General features: G+C 33.0%; 1 protein-coding gene across 1 annotated transcript; it reads right to left on the bottom strand.

Annotated features, from left to right (window-relative positions):
- Window positions 1–977: 977 nt before the first annotated feature.
- On the bottom strand, window positions 978–4,160 carry LOC105133575 (zinc finger CCCH domain-containing protein 47-like). Its single transcript, XM_011037624.1, is given in 3 exon segments — window positions 978–1,936; window positions 2,093–3,390; window positions 3,845–4,160. Coding segments are annotated over 2 exon segments (1,881 nt in total). The 5' UTR covers window positions 3,382–3,390; window positions 3,845–4,160; the 3' UTR covers window positions 978–1,344.
- Window positions 4,161–14,983: the final 10,823 nt, after the last annotated feature.

The raw sequence follows: 14,983 nt of genomic DNA on the forward strand, positions 1-14,983 counted from the left end.
TGGTAGATATTGTGTTTAAACCGTAATATTTATTAAATCACAAATAACTTTTAAATTAAAATTTTAAATAATACCTGCAATATATGTAAAACCCTATCTAACTAATCTCTAACTTACGTAAGGTTTAAACCTTACTATCTATTAACTCGTAAATAATTAAAGCATAATTAATTAAAATTTCATATAATTCATGTTCAATTGCATGAAATCTACCTAATTACAGCAACTAAATGCTAATTTACTATAATTCAAACAAAACTATAAATTCTGGTAATTTATCTCAACAAAATGCAAAGCATCAGTGATCAAAATTTAGGTGAAGCATATATTCTTGCATTCTGACGTGCGATTTTCTTTTGCTGCGAAAGATAATTAATTTATCACGAGCAGATTTAGGTGTTTCGAGGCAGTAACGGAAGGATTTACACAAGAAAAAAATAATTATTGAAGCTCCTTGCTCAGCCATGAGAAAGTACATGTACACCAAGCCCAGTCTGGTGTATGAGCTAAAAAATCATGAAATGGATAAGCCACCGATTCCTTTCAGCAATCTAAGCCTTTGTTTTCCATTGAGATCTAATGTTTCACGGCTTGAATCGAAATTCGACCGTCTCAACCTTCTTGCCACGCACGAGTCCTGGCAATCTTGGCATTCAAAACACAAAATACAAAACACTACAGATATGATAGTAACTACATTCTTTAGAGCACTTCAGGAGTTACGACAGGGATATAAAACCCAGAGTCACCCAACAATAGCTTGAAATGTATGGAAGAACTACGTAATTGGAAGATTAAAAGGATGGCGTAGCTAGTGTACACTGCAACACTCAAGTTGCTCGCAGGACTGTACCATGAGCAAGCGGCTCTGTGCCTAAGTTCTAAACACAGATGCCATTCCTGTCAAAGAAAGAAAAAAAAACACAAAGAAAGAAAAAGTATCGTTTACAATGAAGAATATCAATAAACCACAACAATACATGACACCAATCAAGATCTTTATTATCATTAAGGTTTACACTGAAGTCATTAAGGAAAATGGCACCGGATTTTCCTTCTGGGATTGCAGTATTTGAGAAAATAATTACTCTTTTCTTCCACCACCGAAATATAAAGTACATTCTCCCAGAGGGGAGGGAAAAAAAATAAGGATATAAAATAATTAAAAAAATTCTCCTTGTTCCACCTAATTTTTATCCTCATTCTCACTTGGTCTATCAATGACGAGCATACTTGCTGCTCCACTTTTGCTTTTGATCTGCAGTTTGCTTTAGCATCAACTTTGCTTCTCCTAAATTTAAATACACTTATTTGTCAGGATAATAAGCTAAATAGCATAGCCGTTTATGCCACCATCTGCTCCTGTTCTCTGTAAATCTGCTCCATCCATGGTGGCAGCGATTCGGGAACTCCTTCACTACGAATATATTTCTTCTCAGCACCAAAAAATGTGCTTCCAGCAGGGGGGACATCTTTAACCAGCGAATTAACCCAAGAAACATCAGGCTCATCAACATGTGAAGCTGTCAAGTTGGCAGCTGTTGTCGCAGAATTATTGTTGCTTCGAAATCCAAAGGAAGCGGACTTCTTGAGCTTGTTCAGCTCATCTCCTTGAATGCCCCAGTCCAATTTCCCATTAGGGGAGTTCCAATCGGAAAGATTAGAGGACATCATTGATGCAGAGTTAGCAGCTGCAGTGAGGCCAAATCGGTTGGGTACTGCTGCGCGGTCAATGAAACTCTGGCTCCGTTTTGCAAAGGCAGAGGACCTTGAATTCATTACAGCAGCCGCTACTGCAGCGGATGTATCGAACCCATATGAAGTTGGGTTCCTAGTTGGAGAAGATGAGAGATTGGCAGCTGGGTAGCTTGAACGTAGTTGGTTCATGTTCTGGCGGATCTGAAGCCCATTTGGAGATTGTAACTGGGTTTGTGTGCTGGCTTTTAATGAGACTCCCTGCATTGGAGACATTAAAGAAGGATCAAGAGATCCAAAAACATCGTCAAGGGTGGTAGGTTTCAGATCTGCCATCCTACTGCTCCAGTGGGAGGGCGAGGAGAGACCAGATATCTCATCCCTTAGTTGCTGTTGCTGTTGCTGGAGTTGGCTAGATTAACTTTCCAGCCCAAGCAATTCCATCTCCAAATCCAAATCTCTAGCACAGAAAGCTGTCTTTAGCCTACTTCCTGGGAGCTGCAGAGCAGGTGGGGTAAGGCTAACTTTGTTCTGCCACAAGCCTCCACTCTTGGGAGATGAGGAGGCTGCGGCCAAGGGGGACACTGGTGGTGTTGATGTACCAGGCAACGACAGAGATGATGATCCGAGGGCCAACGAACTCAAAGTCGCCATGTCCACTGCACTAGAAGTTGACCTCGGTGAAGGCATTGCTGAACCTGTAGCAGCATACACAGGACGCAATTCCTCGGGCTTGTGTGCAAAGAAACAAACTTTTCGTGCGCAACCAGTTTCGTCCTTGCAAAGCCGGGTACGATATTGAGCAGGATGCAGCCATGACTCGAAAACACCGTGTGCATATTCACAATAATCACCTTTCTGGCATGTTCCCTTGCGAAATTCAGGGCAAGGGACACAACTGTAAGGGTACTTCTTTGGGTCTCTTCTCCTTGCATTCTCTCCTGGATGGACAAATGGGCACTCGGTCCAATCATGAGAGTATGCCCTGGAGCAAGGCTTGACCTTGAAAGAGTACATTCTAAACTCGTCAGTACCATATATTCCATTGTTTATATCTGGCAGTGTCACATCAAGAGGATATTCTTTCTTTTCAATTCCCTCTCTTGCCAACTGAGGCGTTATGATCAGTTTCTCTTCTTCATCTTCACTTAAACTTTCGCCTTTTAGCAACAACTCAATCAACTTCTTCCTTGAATTGCACAGCCACTTGGATGAAGGGGCAAAGAGATCACCAGGTTTATTTCCGTTACCATCAACGCTGTTAGGATCAGCAGATGCATCAAGCAAGAGCTTGACAACCCCAACTGACGAATCGGAACCACCGGCAACAGCGCAGTGAAGGGCAGTGACCCTATCCGAGCCACACACCCTATTGACATTGACTTTGCCGGTTTCAATGATATACTTCAAAACATGGCCGCTTCCAAACAAGGCAGCAATCATGAGAGGTGTCCTCTCTTCGAAGCCCATCTTTTTCAACCCAATTCTTCTGCCATACCAATAGCTTGCCTCATCAATATCCAAACCCTTCTGTTCAACCTCAATTTTGAAGCCAGCAAGATCATCAGAGGCAGACAATTCGAGCAAAACTGAGCATTTATACAAGGGACTTCCCTTTTGACTGTAAGATTCGTCTTCCATGATCGGATTTAAGGGGGACAAATCACTCTTTGAGCCTGTGCACATACCCAAGTCCTGCATCGTTATAACAAGCATACTTAATATACCATAATCAAGAATTCTATACAGTTCATTAATGAAATCAAGAAATAACAAGGTCAAAAAACCTATATCAAGTCTTGGAAAACTATATGCTAGTAGCAAAACTATTTAATGATGATAAAGAAGACAAGAATTAAATCATTTCAAACTTTTCTCCTCGACTTCTAATGCTTTTTTCCACAAATTTCCTCTCCAAACAAGCCAAGAGAAAATCACAAACAGAATTAGAACCATAAAAGAACAAAAAGAGACTTATTATTCTAAGATCGCTACTATTTCCAACAAAACAAGAACACCTAAAAAGAAGAAGAAATCAGATTAAGCAGCCCCAGAAAAAAGTTTCAGACTTTAACCAACACCTACAATTCATAGAAAATTAAATTAGCAAGTATGCTAGTTTCATTCTGTAAGATAAACAAGGACATACCTATGAGCAGTACTTGTGATGGAAAGAGCAAGAAACAGCTAATGAATTGAAGTCTTTAGTTAAGTTTCAAGTGTTTTTAGAAGAGTGTAGGGAAAGAGAAGAGCTTCGTTTAGCTCAAATGATGAGGCGGAAGGGAGCGGTGAGCTGTTACAACAAGACCCGGTCGTGGGTTCTATATAGCATATATGTGAGAATTTTCTTCAGGAGGAAGGAGAGAGGAAAGTAAGAATTTTCCTGTCTCTCTCTGTCTCTCTGGGTTTTTTGGTCAAAGTCAAATCTTCAAAGGCAGAGCTACTTTTCTTTCTGTACCAGGGTGGGTGAAGGCTAACAGTTGCTTAACTCTGCTGTTCTTCTTTTGAAATTAATAAATGAAATGGAAATGAATGGCAAATTAATTTTTCGACTTGACATGGACCCCACATTTCTCTTGCCGACTCGACGGGTACCTCGTCACTTGAGCGTGTGTATTCCAATTCTTATCTCACGCGCGGGACAGTGAGTGTGATTCTGTTTGGTCAATGCAACGTCAAAGAAAAACAAAACCTCATTATTTGCATTTTTTAATTAAAAATATATGAAAATCAATCGTACATTTAATTATATTAAAATAAAAAAATATTTTTTAATATTGAAGTATTAAAATCATAAAAAAAAAATCTAAGAAATCATGAATTTAATATTTTTTAAAATAAAAAAACTTTATAAAAAAAATTATAATGAAAATACAAATGCTCCCTGAATGATCCTCTATCTTGTAGCAGTGATGTTCCTTGTATTTCTTTCAAAATCACTTTGATTTTTTTTTTGTTTGTTTGTTTTCAAGTTAAAATTTTAATAAGGACAGGTGATTTGATGGGGAAATTGGCATCCATTAATGGATATAGGGGAATTACAGGGGCCAGAATTTTATTAAGAGAAAATAGAGAGATGCAAGGGCAAGACATTAAAGCTCCAGCAATCATATTGTTTTTTCCTTGTAAAAAAACAATTCTCGTCGTCATCTTCATCATCATCTTCTTCTTCTTTTAACGATTGCAATACCATGGACATAGAAAATCATCTACAGACAAGAAAATAACCTCCTCAGTAAAGCAAACAAACTAGCAGCTTCAGCTATCCAAGCTACTGTTGCGCTAGCTTCTTCTTTTTCAAACAAAAGATGCGAGTGGCGATGCAATAATTGTATATTAAGAATGTGTTTATTTTTTGTACTATTTTTAAAATATTTAATTTTTTTACTTTAAATTAATATTTTTAGTATTTTAATATAAAAAATAATTTTAAAAAAATAAAAAATATATTTTTAAATAAAAAACACTTTAAAAATAATGGTTACTACATTTTCAAATATCCACTAAAAATAACCTGGTTCCCTTGACAAATAAATGATTTTGCAAAACATAAAACAACATCAACCAAGAAACAAATTCTACTATTATTGATTTTTTATTTGTGAAGCTTACTAATTTCACATCTTCAAGTATAGCTGTTGGCTCCATCCCGAATAGTAAAAATGCATTAACACACGGCCATTTATGATAACTTGTAAAACCAACAAAACATACCAGTGTTCGGTTCACATGCAAATTAAAAAATAAATCTTCGTAAGGCCGACAACAAATCTCAAATGATCAAAGTCAAATTCCAAGGCTACATAAGAACTTGTGAAAAAAAATAAAAATTCCTAGTCTAAAAAATACTAAAAAGTAAGATTTAGAGCACAATCCCATTTCATATGCCCCTTCAAAAGATATCTTAGCATATTTAACTCTATTTTCCTTAAGATCACAAATTTTGACATCCTTGAGAATATAATCACTGACCTGTTCTTGTCGGTTAGTTTATCTATGATTATCTGGAGTTGTTGTATTAACGTTTTCCTTTTTGATTTTAAAACTTCATAGTCCATCTATCATGATGTCTGAGACCTTGAGTATATACATATACTACAATTATTTATATTAAAACTACAAAGAAACAATCAATGAGATTTAACTATATATACATATACTACAATTATTTATATTAAAACTACAGAGAAACAATCAACGAGATTTAACCATGGTAAACAAAGATTCGATAGAGTTTTTGAAATTATTTATATTATCTAAGAAACAGTTCTTGATTTTTCTTACCACAGAGTCAAGCAAAAGTTCCCCATTCATTTTAAAAGACTTGTAGGTCTTTTCATTAGCCATTGTATTGTTAAATTCAACAATAAATTGTAATGAACCTAATCAACGTAATTATTAAATGCATACATAAACTAGATAATTGACTCACATCGAGCCAAGCCAAATTGTTTTTAATATAAAAAGATATCAATATAATGCTAACATGTTTTTCAGCAACAAGAAAAATTATAATAATTATCTCAAAATTCAATAAATAGAGGAAAAGAATGATGGCTCAACAAAGTAAAAAATAAATAAAATAATATATAAAAATTACATCGCCCTAAGGGTCAAGCCAATTTTTTTTAATATAAAAAAATATCAATGTAATGCTAACATGTTTTTCAGCAACAAGAAAAATTATAATAATTAAATCAAAATTCAATAAGTAGAGGAAAAGAATGATGGCTCAACAAAGTAAAAAATAAATTAAATTAAATTAAATAATATAAAAATTACATCGCCCTAATTTTTTTTTAATATAAAAAGATATCAATGGAATGCTAACATGTTTTTCAGCAACAAGAAAAATTATAATAATTAACTCAAAACTTAATAAGTATAGGAAAAGAATGATTCCTCAACAAAGTAAAAACCAAGTGAAATCAAATAAAATAACATATAAAAATCATTCCTAGTTATTCTAATAATTTAAAATAAATTATAGATTTTTAATAAAGTTAATATCAATTATTAGGAGAAAAAATAGACTACTTGCATAGTATAATGGCCTACCATGCTCAGACTTTTAAAGAGGAACCTAGGCATGTGGGCTTACCAGACATGGAGAGTGTGTCTGGGTCTACTAGACAAGGCATACATGCTTGAGTCTTTCTTTTTTTGTTTTCTAATCTCGCACATTATTTACTAATTTTTGTTTAAACAAACAAACAATATGTCATTTATACCTCAAAATATATCAAAAACACTCTCATAATCTCATGAAAGTAGATCCCCGACTAAAAAAGAAATCTATCTTGAATTGGTTAAAGAATCCAAATCCAACAAAAAAAAAATATCTCAACCCCGACCTAACTCATTAAATAATTTTTTTAAAAAAAAACTCAAAACTCTTCAATGTCATTTATTTTGTCAATAAAAATATTTTGACATAAAATCTAAGCATTTTGGTGTACTAAATCAAAATAACCAATATTTTTCTTTCTCTTTCATTATTTTTTTCACGATCCTCCCTCCTCGATTTAAAGACCAAGACATAAATAAAATAAAGCTTTGTATATAATTGTAAAGTTTTGATCCCCTTGTAGTTAATTTCTTAAAAACAACAAAACTTGATAAATTATAATAAAATCAAGAACCAGCCTATATGAGATGTTTTTAAAAATTATGATAACTTAAGAGAGGTAACAATACAAAACATGTCACTAAGCTAAATTATCAATTAAATTAATATTAAAAGATAAAATTAAAAAATAAATAGATGACTGGACTAAAAAATAAAAATTACCATGAAAAAAAATTCTTTTTAAACAAATGGATGATATTTTACCCTTATTTTGGTTTTTATCCTCTCATATTATTTTTTTTCCTAGTTAATCAAATAAAATATTTTCATGAAAAATAAATAATTAATTTAATATTAAGATATTTTTTAAAAAACATGAAGACCTAAAAGAAATCCGTACAAAATAAACTGTCAAATTTGATCACCCATCATTGTAGCATGAAATAATAAAATTAAAAAAATATATAAAATTAATGACCAGACATAGAAAGAACTTCAAGGATAAAAGTCATTACGTGAATCTATATAGTAATTTTTTTATAGTACAATGAAACACTAAATCCTCCTCTTAGTTTTTTTTTTTTTTTTGGTTTAAATCAAAGTTTACTCGTGTAAATGTAAAACGAGAAAGTGATTTAATTTGCATTCCACCTTGGTAGGCAGGGAGAGGAAAGGAGGGCGGGGAAAAAGTAGAAATGAGGTGAGTGCGTTGAAGCAAACATTCGATGTGAAAGATAGTGAATGATGGCGTCTGGGAAAAGAAGAGGAAGAAGAAGAAGAGAAGTGGACCGAAGGATGACCGCTTGAAGAAAGATTCCAACTTTTGGCCAAGGGCAGTCCAGGCCACCACTCCTTAACGCGTTTCTCTTCAACTTCGGTGGGTGACAGGATATGCCTGACTCAGCCTTCCACTACGTCCATACTTCTGTCCCTCTCGTTTATCCAATGAAATACTACCAGCATTCATCTCTCTCTCTCTCTCTTTTTTAATTTCACAATCTCGATTTTCTTGTCTTACCTCACAAACAATGCTCTCAATGTTGGTTGCCCAATCCAAACGTACCTGCCTTCCAAGGTGTTGTTTTTGTACATTCATCAGTAACTCATCCTAACAATAACATCATGATGCAGCTGAGCTCAGCCTTGAAGATGGAATTTATGAACTATCTATCGTTCACACGGGCATGGATTCGGCTGAATAGAAAATTTCTTAGAGCTCAACCAATCCATCTTAACCATCAAAATAATCTGCTCTCAGATTAAAACATCTGCACAGCTTTGGTGTTGTAGATGCATTTCAATTTTCACGAAGTAATAAAACGATGTAGAAATGGGAATTCACGTTTCACCATTTTGTCTGCCTTCGAAACAACACGGCTATAACAAGCCTGATCATCAGTCATCGAAAACATAAATGATCACTCGAGGGATTGATGACATGCTTGGGGGAGCATGAAGAACTTGGATAAAATGACAGCTATTCGGATATGCCAACTAGGGCCGGTGTATGATGCAATCCTAACAGTGTTGGGCTCGTTTAGCACAAGAAATGGCTCCATGTCCTGGTTCCTGTCGCTGTCTTAGCAATCTCCAGTTAAAAGCAACTAAACAGTTCCTTGATCCACTTTGCCAGTCCACTCCATTAATCCACAACTTAACGTGGTTAGCGCGGTTTCTTCAAATAAGAACAATATTAGCAAATATAGCCAGTGAGCATAAAGCTTAATCAGCATTTATGTCTCTCTTATGATAAAAATGCCATGCTCTAGCCTTTTTTCTTAAAAAAAATAAAAAAATAGTAAAATAGAAACTTAATCATCCTGTCAAGAGTGACTAGGACTAACGAGGCATGATTATTTATATGCCATGAAAAATTAGTTGTGACTGTCCGTAAGGATCCATAGATATACCCAATTTCTTGTGAACATATATAACTTTGAACGAACAAGTGAAAATTCACTTATAAGAGAAAAGGCAAGTATATAGATGTGTACTTCGCAGTTATTATTTAATTCTGCACTATTTTGTATCGAACACAATCTGTTGCCTTGGAGTGATCGTCGAGTGTTCGTTAACTAGATTCTTCCAAGCAGAAATTAATTTTAATTGAAAGTAAGTTTTTTACGTGACCAAGTAGATGCGAAGCTCTATATTGCTTATGCTATATTTTATTTATTTTGATTTTTGTTTCCCGTATGGACGCTGTGTCTTAATTCTTATTGGTGGCAGTGAGATGGGATGGATGTTGCTCAACTGGGCCAAGAGTTAGTCCATAAGGCCAGGATGAGGTCTGTCCACGCAAGAAGATGGTCCATTTCAGCTTTGATCAAGTTCGATGTTAATGGGACATGCAAATTCAAGCCTTGGGGTAACCTTTTATTATTATTATTATTATTATTAAGAAAAAGTAAGTAAAATGTTTCTGTTTACATAATTCATTTATAGAAAATAAAAACAAATTTAACCAAAGTAGCGGTTACTTCAAATCATGGATGATAAAAACAAATTTGCTCACAAGTGAAAACTATCAGCGCTGGCTGCAGCCTTTCACGAAGTTTGCCAAATATGTAAATGGTGATCCTCATAGAATAAAATAGTTGCGCTTTAGTACCTTAACATCCAATTTCTTATCTATCCTTTCAGCCATTCCTCTCGTCACGTGTTTTATTTCGAAGAAACCCCCCCAACCTATGGCATGGCCTCGCCGATTATATTCTTAATTATTTCTTTTAATTTTTAATGGACGCATTGGCATCAATTTATTTGAAAGTAATTTTATTTCTCATCTCGAAAAGCTTCTAAAAAATATTGAATTTCAAGACAAATGAGTCCCTGTTTTATTTGTTTTGTTTTTTCAAACTGCTCAGGTGTCAACACAAATACTGTTTTTTTGGCTTGACGATCATGGAGGATAAGACTGGAATCGGAGTCCGGGCATGATTCATTCCTCTCCTCATGGATTGGGGGGGAAAGCTCGCTTACATCGCACTAGCATAACCAAATCAGATATCTAATATTAAATTTCATTGAAAAATAGAAAACAACATCTCTAGTAAAAAGTAAACATTGAAAATATATGCTACCTAATAGTACGGTTGATGGCTCTTGATTTCTGTGTTGATTTGTCCTGCGAAAGCAACTCCGCTAATCCTCCTCCCTAAAAAATTAGCTGACTGTATTCACAAGAAAAATGTGATTTCGCCTTTTATTTCAATGATGTTTGCATCATGACGGTGAATATTTTTTTAAATATTTTTTTAAGTTACTTTTAATACTAAAATAATTTGAAAACATAAAAAAAAATTTAAATTTTCATCAACCATGACTTAAAGCACAAGTCCAAACCTTCCTGACCGGTCATTTTAGTCCCGTCACGGGATATAACAGAACTGAAAACAAAGTGGGTAAATGAGAACACGAGCTGGCGACCTGACCTTCGTCAATTAGGCACGGCCGCATAACTACTAGCTCCTGTCCCTGTCGCTGTCCCCTCCCCGGAACCCTACATGAGGTGCAAAACATTATGACTCATGACAGCCACTATATGTGCATAGTTCAATTAGACCCAGAGCAGACAGAGTGAAAGGGGGGAAAGTAATGGCACATGGCTTTTCTGGATATATGTTATGTAACAGTCGAACTCGACGGGTGCTGGAAACTTGTATCTCGAAATCTTATCTGGATTCTTGATTGACAGGTTATTACCCACAGGCGCTGCAAGGCTCTTAAATTATAATAAAAATGGAACATTTGTAGAATTGCAGTTTAGATTTAACGAAAACGACACTCGATGTGAGATTTCACTTCTTCCGTAAAAGCACCATTGAATTACTAATCGATTGATTTTTCATATAAATATCCTTTTTAAATCTCCAAGAATTAAACACGCCAATCCCTCGTCTGCGTTCATAAATTCAACCATCGTTTGTTTTTCCGATCTCTCAACGCGGCTCCGAGATATTTGATCAAATACAATTCTTTGAAATAAATTATGTAAAGTTTTTATTAAAAGAAGCAGCAAACTATGTATCAAAACCAGCAAACTAGCAGGAGTAGCAGAGAAAATGGTCTCGGCGCCCGTATGCATGTGAATGTGAACAGCTCCGATGCATGACATTAATGGTGATTTTCCGGAGGATTGTAGGTCAAGCATGATGTTAATCCTTTGTTAAAGATAAAATTACTACAGCCTTGTCAGGCTCCTTAAGCCGAAGACAGTCCACTGAAGGTTACAACTTGGAAAGTTGAAAGTTTAAACAACCACCCTCCTATTTCGAGATAACTAGCCTATTACTTGCGCAAAAGCTTGCTTATTTATGCAATTTAAATTATAGGTATCTATGTAGATAAATATATTTATTCTATACCTGGTAAAAGAATTTTGATGAACTCAAATCATGATGGTATGGATCCTATTATATATATAATAATTCACAAAGCAATTATTGATACTATTATAAAAAAAAAATATAACATTATTTTAAAAAGATATACCAAAATTGGATAATATTTAAAAAATTATTTTAAGTATTTTATTTGCTGTAAATTTTATTTAAAATTTAAAAAATAAAGAATAATATAAAAAGAAACTGGGTGCTTGGAGAATTGACCTGTACACCTAGCCCAAATAAAAAAATCCTAGGCACGCCTAACACTTTTTTTATAAAGAAAAAATAGATAGTTGATGCATTCTTTGTCGGATTTTTTTAATAAAATAACTAATAAGCTATCATGTGCTAAAATTCTCTAGTAACTTCTAGTAGTAAAAAAGTTAGCTTTGGATTCTTAAATTCAAAAAAATTATTTTTAATCCTAAAAACGCCATAAATAAATCAAGAAGATATATATATATATCAAAAATTATTTTAAAAAATAAACCATAACTACCCTTCTAAATATTATCTTAATATATCAAATAGACCGTCAAACATCCATAAGTTTTAATTCATGAAACGATGTGGGACCTATAAGACGCTAATGAAAAGCTTATTTAACACTTCAAAGCTTGTACCATTTAGCTTCGGTCATTTTGTACATCTCAATACCCTGTTTTAGCATATTTTTTAGGCTATTTTGAGAATTAAAAAGCACCTATAGTTTGTTTTTTCCTAGTTTATTTTAGCTATTTTATTTATTTTAAAAACATTAATGAAAAGGTTGAGCTATTTATTATTTGACTTGGTATGTATTGATAAAAACTTTGTATAAACGTGGGTTGGTGTAGCATGTTCCCTTATTTATAAGAAACATATAAGCTTTGTGTTTTTTTTTTTTTAATATATGGAAGAAAATTGATGGTTTTATATTGAAGAGGGCGTTTTGGGGAAATAGATAAATAGTGGTCGCTTTCATGTTCTGGACCATTACGAGCCGATTTAAATTTTATTCGGCAGAGAGAAACCGGTGGTCCTACGACACCATTATCGAAGTACACCATTTGAAGTCAGATGCGCGTCACCTGCAGACACTTTTTCCTTGTAGAGCACCTTTTCCTTTCACCTTCTCTAAGTGGCAGTGGTTAAGTACGTGGTGCATTATACATATTCTAAAAAGGAAATAATATTTTCTTGCGTATACGCGTAAATTTTACCCATTGTTTTTACTGTAACGGTACTATAGAGTGAAAACATTGTAATTTTTTTGTTAATTATTATACAAGTACTAAGAAAATAGTATTTCATTATAGTAATTATAACATTGTTATATTTTTTTACTATATTAAAAGTTAACTTAAAAATCTTATATATTTTTATTAATATTTATATAACCATTATCCTCCCACATGGATATCCTGTGATTATTAATTATAGACAGAAGGGTAGATTGGGGACCAGAAATACAGTATTGAAAAGGGTTGCCGGGGAATATGAAATTTGAAGGCCATAATGTCGTTGTATGCATGTTTTTACCTCGTGAGAGGCATTTAGTTAGGGAAAATTAGTCTATGACTAAACCACATTCCCAGGATGCATATCAATTGATATGGAATGTCTGGTAGGTAAGTTGATGGGGTCATACTGTTATTCAATTATAATGGAGTTTGCATAAGCATGCATAAATTATTTGGATATTTGGATATTTCAATCCTCTATGAAGGATAAATATACTTTTTGGGTTCTGTTAATATTTACTTATTTGTAGAAAATTACTAAAGAACAATCATGATACAACTTACATGATTATTAAAATTAAAGTATATTATTATTTGATTGTGATGTTAATTAACTAAGAAGTAGCCATAAAGTTTTTAGTTGATAATAAAGTATGTTATTATTTGATTGTGATGTTAATTAACTTAGAAGTAGACATAACATCTCAAGTTATTTTGATAATCATGTTAAGGATTATTAAATTATCATGCTCATAATATACATAGCTTAATTGCAATTATTTTGTAAACGCAATGGCTTGCCCTGTAAGGAGATTGTTGTTTTTATATGATTTAATTACCCTGTAAGGAGATTGTTGTTTTCAATAGGATAATAAATAAACATTAAGGATGGATTTTATTCTAGGCCTTCGGTATGAATAAATTATTTATTGGCATTTTATTTATTAATTTACTATTAAAGAATTAGTAAGTTCTATTCATCATACAATCTCTATTTATATAAATATTAGAATTACAATAAGAATTTAAAATCATTGACTATAAATAAATTTAGAAAACCAAAATAAATATTTCTAGTAATATCAAGTAATATAAAGCTAAACTTGTTATTAATTGTTGTACTCAAAAGAAAAGCATATATTATCATAAAACCTTCTCTCCACTTTTAAGAATGATAATAATGATATTGGTAGCTTTTTATGATTTAAAACTCCATAAAATGAATATAAAAACAACATTTCTAAATAGAAATTTGAATGAAGAAACTTGAATGAAGAGGTATCTATAGACCAACATGAAGGTTTATGTGATAACACAAATAATCATTTGTTTTGTAAGCTAAAAAAAATCTATATATGAACTGAAGCAAGACCCCTGACAATGGTGTATTAAATTTTATAACGTTATAATCTTAAGATAGTGAGAGTAAATATATCTTTATTGTTCTATATGTAAATGATATTATACTTGAAAATAGTGATTTAAGTTTACTACATGAGACAAAGCAATTTTTTTCTCAAAATTTTAATATAAAGGATTTGAGTAAAGTCATTTGTGCAATTGACATAAACATTTGTAGGGACAAGTCTCAAAAAACATCAAAACTGTCTCAAAATGCTTCTAATAAAAAAGTCTTCAAAAGATTAAGAATGACAAATAGTACACTTTTAGTAGCACTTAATATCAAAGAGGAAAACTTCAATTAGAATCAATGCCCATAAAATACACTGGAAAATGAGCGGATGAGTAATATTCCTTATACATATGTAGTTGATAGTTTTATTTATGCATAAGTCTATACAAAACTTGACTTGACATTTAAAGTAGTAAAATTAAAAAGGTTCTAAAGCAATCTATGAATGAACAATTGAAAAGTTACTAAGAAAGTCAATAGGTATCTATAAGGAACCAAAGATCTTATTCATTACCCTGAGATGATTGATTACCTAGACTCGAATTTTGCTAGTTGCATAGACATAAAAAAATCTACTTCATGATATATTTTTCTTCTTGTTAGAAGAGTTGTGTTTTGAAAAAATACTAAGCAAACTATTATTGTTTCATCTACTATAGAAGTAGAATTCATTGCATGTTATAAAGCATTGATA

Source organism: Populus euphratica, unplaced genomic scaffold (assembly GCF_000495115.2).
Source record: "Populus euphratica unplaced genomic scaffold, PopEup_1.0 scaffold36.1, whole genome shotgun sequence".
NCBI classification, from domain to species: Eukaryota; Viridiplantae; Streptophyta; class Magnoliopsida; order Malpighiales; family Salicaceae; genus Populus; species Populus euphratica.